The 14353-nt window shown below is 46.5% G+C and overlaps 1 protein-coding gene across 1 annotated transcript in view; it reads left to right on the forward strand.

Annotated features, from left to right (window-relative positions):
- PTPN13 (protein tyrosine phosphatase non-receptor type 13) overlaps positions 1-14353 on the forward strand; it is a 144749-nt gene that overhangs the window by 77159 nt on the left and 53237 nt on the right. Inside the window, exons 10-12 of the mRNA XM_071753625.1 lie at positions 3905-4124; positions 5568-5642; positions 5752-5926. Coding sequence (XP_071609726.1) covers positions 3905-4124; positions 5568-5642; positions 5752-5926 — 470 coding nt within the window. The remainder of the gene's footprint in view (positions 1-3904; positions 4125-5567; positions 5643-5751; positions 5927-14353) is intronic.

The raw sequence follows: 14353 nt of genomic DNA on the forward strand, positions 1-14353 counted from the left end.
ACTGTTTTTTTCCTTTTTCTCTCTAGGAGCAGCAGCTGACATGGATCTCTTCCTTCTGTTGCATTTCCTTCCAGTAGATTTCTTTTCTATATCTTTCCTGCCTTACTGAAAGACATTCATCTTTTTTAATCTGTTCCTGACCTTTCCACTGCACTAATCATTAGGAAATGCCTACCTGCTTCCCTTCCTCCAGCTTCCTTCTCTGACCCAATACCTGCTAATTTCTTGGTAAGTAAGTACACTAGGTGGGGAGTTAATTCACCTCCCTCTTTTAGCCGAGTCAGCATACAAGGTGACTGCTCACCGACCATCTTCAGGGTAATAAGTAATTACAAGATTCTGGTTTGCTGTCAGACATTGCTGAAATTACAGAGCAGCAGTGAAGTACTTGTCTAATGAACTGCCATAGGAAACACACTTTTATAATGTTACCTATTAGAAATGTAATTTCTGTCATTTTTTTGTTGTTGGAAGATATGCATGTATATGACTTGCATACTCTGAACTTCACAGAAGAGTGAAGTTGCCTGTATCTGCCAACAGTATCTCCTCTTCTGGAGAACAAGAGATGCTTTTATTGTATTGAAGTCTGAAGAGTGAATCATTCTGATACCCTCCATAGAAAACCGAGAGTCTGACCAAGCCAGAGTTAGTTTTACTTTCCCAGGTTGCTGAAGTATGCTGATTTCTGGTTGGTGATAGTGCTTACATACCACGTTAGGCAAAATTTTTTAACCATAAGGTTTTTGAGCTTCCTCCCTGGACACCTCACACACACTTCAGTTTTCAGAGAAACTAATATGTCAACAAACATGATAAACCAACATAATTATAACATTTTACAGAGTTATTGAAACAGCTTATGTTTAACAGGTTATTTACAGGAAACATTTTTTTCAGCAGTAAGGATTTTCACCTTAGCAAGTTTTTTCAGGTACAGCCAGTTGCAACGTCGGTCTTTTCATATAAACATTCATAGATATTTATTTTCAGAAAGTGTTTGTTTTTGTTTTATTTCAAAGCCCACGAACTGGATCTGAAGGGCACTTTTGGGTGTATTTAACTTGTTTCATTGTGAATATTCCCACGCATGGCAATCTTAAAAAAGGAAGAGAAAAAAAACTGGGCATGCGAGGCCTTTTCTCATGATTTTGTCCTTTTAGCTGCACACTATTAGGTCTGTTGCAGAAAGGAAAAGAGAAGGGAAGGGATGCTATGGAAGCCCTGCACAATGGAAAGGACAATGGGCTTACATTAATACATTTTTCTGTAACTATTCTCTATCTTCCATGTAATTCCATTTGAGGAATTTTGATGTTGGCTTGTTGAGTTTATGGCACATTAGGGTTGTGCTGTTGTTTGGACTGTCATGTTAAGTGACTTCATATTTTAGTGCTGGCTACATATGCTAACCTATGAAACTCTAGTATGAAAAGTATTAACACCATCAACACAATTTGTGTTTAAAAAAATGTTCCTATAGTTATTTTAAAAGAGGGAGAACATTGTTTTTTCTTGTTTTAGGATTTTTAAAAAAGCCCTATTTGGTTTATATTTAACTTGGGGTTTAAATATATTTTATAAATATAAATATTTATAAATATAAATATAAATATATTTATACAAATATTTATATTTTATAAATATATTTTTCTGTAAGCATGTGACGGAGGGGAGTGAAAGTTGGTTTTATTTTTCTTGGATTTCTAACCTCATGATTTTAAATAAAAACCAGCTTTTATTCACCAAAATGGGACATGGATATACTTCCTTCCACAGGGAATAAAAGGGAATAAGATGGGTAGGATACATGGGATCTATACCTCCTGAGAAAAGAACTGGAGGATAGGTTGCTGTGTTTTTTCAGAAATACTGATGGGGTTGTTTTGTTTGTTTTTTCTTTTTCTTCTTTGAATTATTAATTTAGACTCTATTTTTTGTGGTGGTTGTCTATCAACCAAGCCATTCATAGGAATTGAAAAGAGAGAAAAACAGGATAATGAAAACATTAGTATTATGGTATTTAGAATAACTTAGTACAGAAAATGTTGATAAATACAGAATACTTATATGCTTATAGCTTAAGCTATACAAACTGCTCAGGAAAAATCAGGGAATAAATAAGTGCTGTGCAAAGACTTTGTAAATTGCTACAGAAAAAGTGATTTGAGCAACACTTACTTATATAAAGTAAATATATACACTGTTATTTTAGTTTTTTCCTTTACATGTTTTAAAGCATGCCTCTTTCACAGTCCCTTCTTGAAGAGAGAAACTAAGATATTTTCAAAGCATTCATATTTTTTTTTCACGTGTGTGTTCACGATTCACTGGGTTTGCAGTGCCACTCTTAAGATGGCAACTGAGTCTTTATTTTCATGTGAATAAATCACAGAATCACAGAATGTTTAGGTTGTAAGAGACCTCCAAGATCATCCAGTCCAACCTTTGAATAACACCACAGTCAACTACCAGACCAGGTCCAAATGCCTTTTAAATGCCTCTGGGGATGGTGACTCTACCACTGTCCTGGGCAGGCCATCCCAATGCCTGACAACCCTCTCAGTGAAAACATATTTCCTAATATCCAGCCTAAACCTCCCCTGGTGCAGCTTCCATCCAGTCCCTCTGGTCCTGTGACAGTTTACTAAGGAGAAGAGGCTGTTTCCCTCCTTGTTCCAACCTGCCTTGAGGCAGCTGAAGAGAGCTCTAAGGTCTCCTCTCAGGGTCCTCTTCTCCAGACTAAACAACCCCAGCTCCCTCATCCACTCCTCACAGGAATTCTGCTCCAGGCCCTTCATGAGCTTTGTTGCCCTTCTCTGGACACTCTCCAGCACTTCCATGTCCCTTCTCTAGTGAGGTGCCCAGAACTGAACACAGCACTCAAGATGCAGCCTCACCAGAGCTGAGTACAGAGGGATGATCACCTCCCTATTCCTGCTGGCCTCTGAGTTCCTAATACAAGCCAGGATGCCATTGGCCTTCGTGGCCACCTACACACACTGCTGACTCATATTAAGTTGACTGTCAACCAATACCCCCAGGTCCCTTTCCAGCTTAGAGCTCTCTAACCAGACTTCCCTAAGTCTGTAGCTCACCATGGGGTTGTTATGACCCAGGTGTAAGACCTGGCATTTGGCCTTGTTAAATCTCATACAATTAACCTTGGCCCATTGGTCCAACCTGTCTCAGTCCTGCTGTAAGGCTTCCCTACCCTCCAGCAGACTGACACAGCCACCTACTTTGGTGTCATCTGCCAATTTGCTGAGGGTACACTCCATCCCCTCATCCAAATTATTAATGAAGATATCAGAGAGAAGAGGCCCCAGTTCTGAACTTTGAGGGACATCACTTGTGACTGGTCACCAGCCAGATTTAGTTCCTTTCACGACTACTCTTTCAGCCTGACCACCCAGCCAATTTTCTATCCAATGCAGGGTATATTTATCCAAGCCAAATGCCATAAGTTTCTGAAGAAGAATGCTGTGAGAGACAGTGTCAAAAGCTTTACTAAAGTCCAGATAGACAAAGTCCACAGCTCTTCCCTCACCCACTAGGCAAGTCCTCTTGTTGTAGAAGGAGATCAGGTTAGTCAGACAGGACTTGCCTTTCATAAACCCATGCTGACTGGGCCTGATCACTTGGTTATCTTGTATGTACCGTGTGATGGTACTCAAGATGACCTCCATGACAGGCTGCTATAGAAACGTGGCATGTTTGCTCATTCTCTGTATTGATGGATTGCTGTGGAGAGCTAAGCTCCTGGCTGCTGAATGAATGTTGTGTTCACTGTAGTACATGGTAACCAGTCTTTGTGTTCTCGGTTTCCACCAAGTGCTCAAAGCAGCAGAATGTCTTAGCCATACCTACTAATGTCCTTTCATCCCCCCTCACTCTACTGCAGGCAACATGAAACGCCCTCTGAAGGCAATCTAATAAGTCAAGAAGTGATGCTGAAGCGTCAGGAAGAAGAATTGATGCAACTGCAAGCTAGAATGGCTCTGAAGCAGTCCAGACCTAACCTCTACCCAGGAGATGCAATTAGGTCCTCAATGCTTGACACAACCAGGGATCCACTGAGAGAAATAGCTCTGGAAACAGCCATGACACAAAGAAAACTGAGGGTAATGCCCTGATCTCAGGTGAACTCCTATATTCATTGAAGCAGAGCAGCATCTTGACTGTAACTAATATGTGGGATTCATAAACTGGGTCATGTATTAAGCAGTCATCAACAGATAAATACTAGATGTTTGGTGTTGCCCTGATAGGAAAGACTCTCACAAAATATACTTCTGAGGTTTTATGGTATTAGTGGCTACATAGCCTAAAGCAGTATCGAGAGACACTAAAATGGGCACCAAGCCTTGATCAAAGATTGCATTGATTAAACAGTAGAGCATCCTAACAAAGGTAAGGTGTAGTTTTCTTCTCTATTCTGTGGTGTTTTAAACCATTTCAACTTGCATTTATTCTCTTAGTGGAATGTGGATGTTCCCACCAGGATCAGAGGTTATAAAATGAGTAAGTTGGAAAGGTAAAGAAAGGCAGAGAGAGGATTCATTCCTTTGAGTTCACCCTGAGTCAATGTGCAAACTCCCTTTTCATTTCCCAGCTGTCTTGGTATATGAATAAAATGTGAGATTACAGAGAAAGAGGCAGAGGGAGGTATAGGCAAATTGAGTGGCTGGTATTTGAAAGAGATGATGGGTTGACGCCCTCTGCTGGTTTCAGTGAAATTGATTTATTTATTATTTTTGTAAGGATGGGGAAACCTGAAACAAGTCTCGGGTGAATTTGTTGTCTTAATCCAGGGTAGCAGTTCCTGTTTCTGTCTCCAGTCCATAGCACTCTGACCACTTAGTTCATGTAGGCTTTAACTAGCCTGGTTCATCCCACCCAGACCTTGAGAGATTTACTTGCAGATGTCTAATATATAGTACACAGTAGGCAGTAGCCAATGAAGGTTTTTCCCTCAACAGGTGAACCCTGGGCCACTTTTTTAATGTTGTATTGAAGTGGCTATTGTACAGAGGACTTCCTTTAACATTTTGGATGGGCAGCTTCCTCTAATTTACATTAGAGAGTAATGAGTAGAACATTTATTTGTCTATAGGCAGACAGAATTGTCCAGAATCTCTTGAACTCAGCAGATTGAATTGGACTGGAACATTTCAGTCTCAGGAGAAGAGACTTGGGTGTCGCAGGCAGAGATTTGTCAAGGCAGAATTGCTACCAATGCAGATAACCTTAGTAATGTCCCAGTATGTAACCCACACCCTGTGCTTTAAAGGAAGACAAGTAATACTGCAGTGTTGGCTTTTTGCCCATCCAGGGAAGGAAAATCTGCAGAGTACCAATGTCACCAGCACTGTAGCTTGCCAGTGGTATCTGGCACACATGCTGACAAAATCAGATTCTTTAGACTTAGCAGCTTATGGGGAGGAATTCAGTACAATATTCTAGCTTCAGACTCTGGTTACTCAGGTATTTGCAGGGTGGGAGCTAACTGTGTTTCGATCTGTTGTCCCAGCAACTCGGTTCATTCATGATGTTGTGATTTGCAGAATTTCTTTGGCCCTGAGTTTGTGAAAATGACGATTGAGCCGTTCATCTCCTTGGATCTGCCAAAGTCCATCTTGGTAAGAAAGGGGCTCTTCAGCAGTGGGTGGCAAGGGAATGATGTTAAACAAACAAATACACTTTTATCACACGTGTGAATGTTGGGATATTTTATTTCATAAATTGCAGACTAAGAAAGGGAAGAATGATGACACCCGGCGAAAAGTAAATGTGATGCTTCTAAGTGGGCAGAAGCTGGAGCTGACCTGTGATACCAAAACAATCTGTAAAGATGTCTTTGATATGGTTGTTGCACATATTGGTTTGGTGGAGCATCACTTGTTTGGATTGGCTACTTTAAAAGGTAAGAATAATAATTTGATATGGTTGACAGGTAAAAAATAAGAATTAGCTTCATCATGTTGAGAAAAGATAAGCAGAGATTGCCTGGCATCTATAAAGTGTTTACTCTGAGTTAAGTTTTATTGTATTGAGGCAAATACATTCCTTAGTGAAGAACATCTGTGTTATTCCAGCAACACTGGAAGAAGCAGATGGACACAGTCTATTAATACATGTCTCTGTGGCTATTGTCACAACCACAATTTTTGATTTTTAATAATGGGGTGGCCTACATGGCATCAGGCTTGTTGGTTTGAGTAGAATTCACCCTTCTCAAAGAGTGAAGAGGGTCTTTCCTTAAGAGCTTGCAGGGCTCATTGACAGATCTTTAAACTAGATTTGAGGAGGGAGGGAGGTAATATCAGACTTTCCTGTGCTCAGCTGTGGGATGACATACCAAAAGTTACAGGGACAGGGTGCTAACTAGAGCCTCCAGCCTGTTAATCAGAGACGTGCTGGATACATTGCAGCACACTTGTAGTCTTACAGAGATGAGCCAGTGGCTTCTGAGGTAACAGTAGCCAGCACAGAAGCAAAGAACTACCTCAAAGGAATTCCAGCCACTCCAGTCAGTAAGTCAGCTTCTTTGGGGGCCCAGCTCAACTCAAATATCTCTAAGCAAATGCACATGGCATGGGGAATAAATTAAGTGAGTTAAAGATGTGCATATGCTACAGTGCCATGATCAGATTGGCATAGACACAGGATGACTCTTAAGACTGGAGTGTTGGAATGGAACAATACAGACTCTTCGAGAGGGCAGACAGGGTAGACTGGAGAGGGTGCCATCATCTATGTCAGTGACCAGTTGGAATGCATGGAGATCCACCTGAGGATGGATGAGCAGCTGACTGAGAGCTTACGGGTCAGTCCCGTTGGACATCAGTGATGTGGACAGCAGAATTGAGTTTGGTAAAGACACCAAACTGTGTGGTGGTGTTGATGTACTGGAGGGAAGGGATACCATCCAGAGGGACCTTGACAGGTTTCAGATGTGGGCTTGTGCAAACTGCATGAAGTTCAACATGGCCAAGTGCAAGGTTCTGCACTTGGGTGGAGGTAATCTCATGCACAAATATGGGCTGAGTGATGATTGAGAACAGCTTTCAGGAGAAGGGCTTTGGGGTGGTCGTTGATAAAAAGCTCAATGTCAGCTGGCAACATGTACTTTTGCAGCCCAGAAATCTAACTGGGCTGCAGCAAAAGAAGTGTGGCCAGCAGGTAGAATGAGAATTCTCCCCCTCTACTCCACTCTTGTGAGACCCCACCCAGCATCCTGTGTTCAGTTCTGGAGCCCCAGCACAGGTAGGACATGGAGCTGTTGTAGTGAGTCCAGGGGAGGGCCACAGAGATGGGCTTCAGAGGGCTGAAGCACTGTTTCTATGAAGACAGGCTGAGAAAGTTGTGGGGTTTCAGTCTGGAGAAGAGAACACTCCAGGGAGACCTTATAACAGCCTTCCAGTGCCTAAAGGGGGCCTACAGGAAAGCTGTGGAGGTTTGTTTTTTTTCTAGGGCATGTAGTGACAAGGTGAAGGGTAATGGCTTTAAATGGCTTCCAGGGCTACCCTGGAAGATGGTAGATTTGGATTAGATATGATGAAGAAATTTTTCACTGTGAGCGTGGTGAGATGCTGGCACAGGTTGCCCAGGGAGGCTGTGGCTGCCCCCTGTCTGGAAGTGTTGAAGGTCAGGTTGGATGGGGCTTTGAGCAACCTGATCAAGTGGGAGGTGTCCCTGCCTATACAGGGGGATTGGAATTATATGATCTGTAAGGTCCCTTCCATGGTCCAAACCATTCTATGATTCTAATATACCCTTGGCCATGTTGCAGGCTCTTGTGGAGGCAGAATGTTGGGATGCATACATAGTATACATAAGTATACATGCCTCTTGTATAGAGGGAGTTGCCTTAAGAAGAAACAATATGTTCCCAAAATGTTAATTTTTCACTGTTAGGGCAGACCAGACATTGAACTTACTTTTCTTCACACTGTTTAGAAGGTCATTCTGGCAGAACCAATGTACTCAGGACCCAAGTTTTCTGTTGTCATATCTCACAGGCTGTTACAGAACTGTAGCACTCAGAATATTCATAGAATCATAGAATCATAGAATCCTAGGGGTTGGAAGGGACCTCGAAAGATCATCTAGTCCAACCCCCCCTGCCAGAGCAGGGCCCCCTAGAGTACATCGCCTAGGAACGTGTCCAGGCGGGTTTTGAATGTCTCCAGTGAAGGAGACTCCACAACCCCCCTGGGCAGCCTATTCCAGGGCTCTGTCACCCTTACAGTAAAAAAATTCTTTCTGATATTCAACTTGAACCTCCTATGCTCCAACTTACACCCATTACCCCTTGTCCTATCACTGGTCACCATAGAGAAAAGCCTAGCTCCATCTCCCTGACACTCACCCCTTACATATTTGAAAACATTGATGAGGTCACCCCTCAGTCTCCTTTTCTCCAAACTAAAGAGACCCAGCTCCCTCAGCCTTTCCTCATAAGGGAGATGCTCCACTCCCTTAATCATCTTAGTAGCTCTGCGCTGGACTCTTTCAAGCACTTCCCTGTCCTTCTTGAACTGAGGGGCCCAGAACTGGACACAATACTCCAGGTGTGGCCTCACCAATGCAGAATAGAGGGGGAGGAGAACCTCTCTTGACCTACTAACCACACCCTTTCTAATGCACCCCAGGATGCCATTGGCCTTCTTGGCCACAAGGGCACATTGCTGGCTCATGGTCATCCTCTTGTCTACCAGGACCCCCAGGTCTCTTTCACCTACACTGCTCTCCAGCAGGTCAGCCCCCAACCTATACTGGGACATCGTGTTGTTCTTCCCCAAATGCAAAACTCTACACTTCCCCTTGTTGAATTTCATCTTGTTCCTCCCTGCCCAACTCTCCAGCCTGTCTAAGTCTCTCTGAATGGCAGCACAGCCTTCTGGTGTGTCAGCCACTCCTCCCAGCTTAGTGTCATCAGCAAACTTGCTGAGGGTACATTCTATACCCTCATCCAAGTCGTTGATGAATATATTGAACAACACCAGTCCCAGTACCGACCCCTGAGGGACTCCACTAGTCACGCCCCTCCAACCAGATTCTGCCCCATTGACTACAACTCTCTGACTCCTTCCTTTCAACCAGTTCCTGACCCACCTCACTACCTGATCACCAAACCCATACTTGATCAACTTATCTACAAGGATGCTGTGAGAGACGGTGTCAAATGCTTTACTGAAATCAAGATAAACCACATCTACCGCTCTTCCATCATCTATCCACCTAGTAATTTCCTCATAGAAGGCTATGAGGTTAGTCAAACATGATTTACCCTTGATAAAACCATGCTGACTGCTCTTGATGACCCCCATGTCCTTGATATGCCTGGAGATAGTGACAAGAACAAGTTGTTCCATCACCTTTCCAGGGATGGAGGTGAGGCTGACCGGTCTATAGTTACCCGGGTCCTCCTTCTTGCCCTTCTTGTAGACTGGAGTGACATTTGCTATCCTCCAGTCCTCAGGCACCTCTCCTGTTACCCATGACTTATTGAAGATGATGGAGAGTGGCCTAGCAATGACCTCCGCCAGCTCCCTCAGCACCCTTGGATGCATTCCATCTGGACCCATCGACTTATGGATGTCCAGATTACTCAGCTGATCCCTAACCCAATCCTCATCTACTATGTCAAACTCTTCATCTATCTTGACTACTTCTGGGGTTAAATGAATCTGGGGCTCATGCGGAAACCCTGCAGGAGTAAAGACAGAGGCAAAGAAGGCGTTCAGCACCTCTGCCTTCTTTATATCCTCTGTCACCAGGGCTCCCAGCTCATTCCTTAGTGGGCCAATATTGCCTCTAGTGTTAGTTTTGCTGGCTATGTATTTGAAAAAGCCCTTTCTATTATCCTTAACCCGACTTGCAAGGTTAAGTTCCAAGGACGCCTTAGCTTTCCTAATTGCCTCCCTACATCCTCTGACAACAGTCCTATATTTCTCCCAAGTGACCAGCCCCCCCTTCCATGATCTGTAGATTTTCCTTTTCCACTTAAGTTTTCCCAGCAGTTCCTTTTTTAACCATGCTGGTCTCCTAGCTCCCTTACTAGATTTTCTAACCATAGGGATGCTCTGATCCTGTGCTTGCAAATAGTGGTTCTTGAATATTGACCAGCTATCTTGAGCCCCTTTATCTTCTAACACCTTGTCCCATGGGATTTCTCTTAACAGTCGATTGAGGAGGCCAAAGTTTGCCCTGTGGAAGTCCAGGGTTCTGGTCCTACTGGGTATTCTGTTCCTTCCACACAGGATCCTGAACTCTACCATCTCATGATCACTGCAGCCAAGGCTGCCATTGACCGCCACTGCTTCAACAAGGCCCTCCTTGTTGGTTAGTACAAGATCCAGCAGCGCTCCTCTTCTAGTCGGCTTGTCCACCATTTGCATTAAGAAGTTATCATCAATGCACTGGAGGAACCTCCTAGACTGTGAAAAGCTGGCTGTGTGAGTCAACCAGCAGATATCGGGGTAGTTAAAATCTCCCATGAGGACTAGGGACTGAAGTTGCGAGGCTGCTTTCAGCTGCCTGTAGAAGGCCTCATCAACCTCCTCGCCTTGATCAGGAGGTCTGTAGTAGACCCCCACAACTGTATCGCCCACACCAGCCTGCCCCTTAATTCTTACCCACAGACTTTCAACTTGCCCCTCATCAGCCCCTGCACAAAACTCAACACATTCTAGTTGCTCTCTCACATAAAGAGCAACTCCACCACCTCTCTTCCCCGCCCTATCTTTCCGGAAAAGCACATAACCATCCATGGCCACATTCCAGTCATGTGACCTATCCCACCATGTCTCTGTTATTGCTACCAGATCATAACCCTTAGCCCGTACACTGACCTCTAACTCTTCTTGCTTATTCCCCATGCTGCGTGCATTAGCATACAGACATTTCAGGAAACAAACAGAGCACACTGGTGGGACTAAATCCTCCCTAGACCACCTGCCTTCGGGCCCCGGTTCGTCCTTCTTGTGTTTGTCCCTAACAGACCCAGTTTTCTCCCCTTCCCCCTTCACATCTAGTTTAAAGCTCTCTCAATGAGCCCTGCCAAGTCCTGCCCCAAAAGCCTCTTCCCCCTCTGGGACAGGTGCATCCCACCTGCCACCACCAGGCCAGGTGTCTCATATAGCATCCCGTGATCAAAAAAGCCAAAACCCTGTCTTTGGCACCAGTCCCTTAGCCACTCATTGACCTGTAAACTCTTCCTATATACCTCCCCACCCATTCTTACAGGAGGGATGGAGGCAAACACTACTTGCGCTCCAGACCCCCTAACTAGCCGTCCCAGGGCCCTGAAGTCACTCTTCATTGCCCTTACACTTCTTGTGATGATTTCATCACTGCCAACCTGAAAAATCAGCAGTGGATAGTAATCAGAGGAACCCACAAGATTGGGGAGTTTCCTTTTAACATCTCTAATCCGAGCCCCAGGGAGGCAACAGACCTCCCTGTGGGATGGGTCTGGTCGACAGATGGGCCCTTCTGTCCCCCTCAGAAGGGAGTCACCCACCACAACTACTCTCCTTTCCTTCTTGATTGAAGAAGTCCTAAGGACACGGGGTGTCTGACGAGTCCTAGGTGGTTCACTAGGTACAGGAGACCTTCTGGACAGATCGTCCTCTTGTCTGTCTTCTTCCTGATTTTCTGAGTCCAGGGCCTCATATCTGTTTTCTACGGGCACCTGGGGGGATGGTGGGGGTTGGGATGGAATTCTTCTGCCTTTCCGGTGGGGGACCTGTTTCCATTCTCCCCCATCCACCTGGTCTGCATCGGCTGCCTGATGGGAGGAGGGGCAGGGCTTCACCATCTCCTCCTGGATTTCTTTTGCAGTCGAGAGGGTGTGACTCCACCAGTCAATTTCCCTTTCGCACTCCCTAATACTTCTCAGTCTCTCCACCTCCTCCTTAAGCTCTGCCACCATGCTCAGCAAATCACTGACCTGCTCGCATCTAACACAGACCCCATTTTCGCTGTACTCTGGTGCTAACACAAGACTTAAACACTCTGCGCAGCCGGATACCTGAACAGCTGCGTCCATCTTTTTGTTCCTCTTAAGGGGCTCCATCTGTGTGGACACACTCTTCTTCTCAACAGCAACAGTTTTTGCTTTTTTTGAAACCATCTCTAGCCGTGCCTCTCCCGCTTACTCTGCCTGCGCGAACTGCCTCGCTAACTGCCGCTTCACCTTCCTGTTTGCCTGCTCCTGTTCGCCGCGCTCCGGGTCGCTGGCGCTCCTGGCAGACACTTTAAATCCCTCGTGGCCCCGCTGGGTGCCGCCCCCTTCTCAGCTGATTGGTCTCCCTAGAAACCCTTCAACAGAAAGGTTACACAGCACGCTGCCGGTAGCCGTTTGAATTCTCCGCTCGATTCAGCCGCTTTAAATCCCTCGTGGCCCCGCTGGGTGCCGCCCCCTTCTCAGCTGATTGGTCTCCCTAGAAACCCTTCAACAGAAAGGTTACACAGCACGCTGCCGGTAGCCGTTTGAATTCTCCGCTCGATTCAGCCGCTTTAAATCCCTCGTGGCCCCGCTGGGTGCCGCCCCCTTCTCAGCTGATTGGTCTCCCTAGAAACCCTTCAACAGAAAGGTTACACAGCACGCTGCCGGTAGCCGTTTGAATTCTCCGCTCGATTCAGCCGCTTTAAATCCCTCGTGGCCCCGCTGGGTGCCGCCCCCTTCTCAGCTGATTGGTCTCCCTAGAAACCCTTCAACAGAAAGGTTACACAGCACGCTGCCGGTAGCCGTTTGAATTCTCCGCTCGATTCAGCCGCTTTAAATCCCTCGTGGCCCCGCTGGGTGCCGCCCCCTTCTCAGCTGATTGGTCTCCCTAGAAACCCTTCAACAGAAAGGTTACACAGCACGCTGCCGGTAGCCGTTTGAATTCTCCGCTCGATTCAGCCGCTTTAAATCCCTCGTGGCCCCGCTGGGTGCCGCCCCCTTCTCAGCTGATTGGTCTCCCTAGAAACCCTTCAACAGAAAGGTTACACAGCACGCTGCCGGTAGCCGTTTGAATTCTCCGCTCGATTCAGCCGCTTTAAATCCCTCGTGGCCCCGCTGGGTGCCGCCCCCTTCTCAGCTGATTGGTCTCCCTAGAAACCCTTCAACAGAAAGGTTACACAGCACGCTGCCGGTAGCCGTTTGAATTCTCCGCTCGATTCAGCCGCTTTAAATCCCTCGTGGCCCCGCTGGGTGCCGCCCCCTTCTCAGCTGATTGGTCTCCCTAGAAACCCTTCAACAGAAAGGTTACACAGCACGCTGCCGGTAGCCGTTTGAATTCTCCGCTCGATTCAGCCGCTTTAAATCCCTCGTGGCCCCGCTGGGTGCCGCCCCCTTCTCAGCTGATTGGTCTCCCTAGAAACCCTTCAACAGAAAGGTTACACAGCACGCTGCCGGTAGCCGTTTGAATTCTCCGCTCGATTCAGCCGCTTTAAATCCCTCGTGGCCCCGCTGGGTGCCGCCCCCTTCTCAGCTGATTGGTCTCCCTAGAAACCCTTCAACAGAAAGGTTACACAGCACGCTGCCGGTAGCCGTTTGAATTCTCCGCTCGATTCAGCCGCTTTAAATCCCTCGTGGCCCCGCTGGGTGCCGCCCCCTTCTCAGCTGATTGGTCTCCCTAGAAACCCTTCAACAGAAAGGTTACACAGCACGCTGCCGGTAGCCGTTTGAATTCTCCGCTCGATTCAGCCGCTTTAAATCCCTCGTGGCCCCGCTGGGTGCCGCCCCCTTCTCAGCTGATTGGTCTCCCTAGAAACCCTTCAACAGAAAGGTTACACAGCACGCTGCCGGTAGCCGTTTGAATTCTCCGCTCGATTCAGCCGCTTTAAATCCCTCGTGGCCCCGCTGGGTGCCGCCCCCTTCTCAGCTGATTGGTCTCCCTAGAAACCCTTCAACAGAAAGGTTACACAGCACGCTGCCGGTAGCCGTTTGAATTCTCCGCTCGATTCAGCCGCTTTAAATCCCTCGTGGCCCCGCTGGGTGCCGCCCCCTTCTCAGCTGATTGGTCTCCCTAGAAACCCTTCAACAGAAAGGTTACACAGCACGCTGCCGGTAGCCGTTTGAATTCTCCGCTCGATTCAGCCGCTTTAAATCCCTCGTGGCCCCGCTGGGTGCCGCCCCCTTCTCAGCTGATTGGTCTCCCTAGAAACCCTTCAACAGAAAGGTTACACAGCACGCTGCCGGTAGCCGTTTGAATTCTCCGCTCGATTCAGCCGCTTTAAATCCCTCGTGGCCCCGCTGGGTGCCGCCCCCTTCTCAGCTGATTGGTCTCCCTAGAAACCCTTCAACAGAAAGGTTACACAGCACGCTGCCGGTAGCCGTTTGAATTCTCCGCTCGAT

Source organism: Heliangelus exortis, chromosome 10 (genome assembly GCF_036169615.1).
Source record: "Heliangelus exortis chromosome 10, bHelExo1.hap1, whole genome shotgun sequence".
Classification (NCBI taxonomy): domain Eukaryota; kingdom Metazoa; phylum Chordata; class Aves; order Apodiformes; family Trochilidae; genus Heliangelus; species Heliangelus exortis.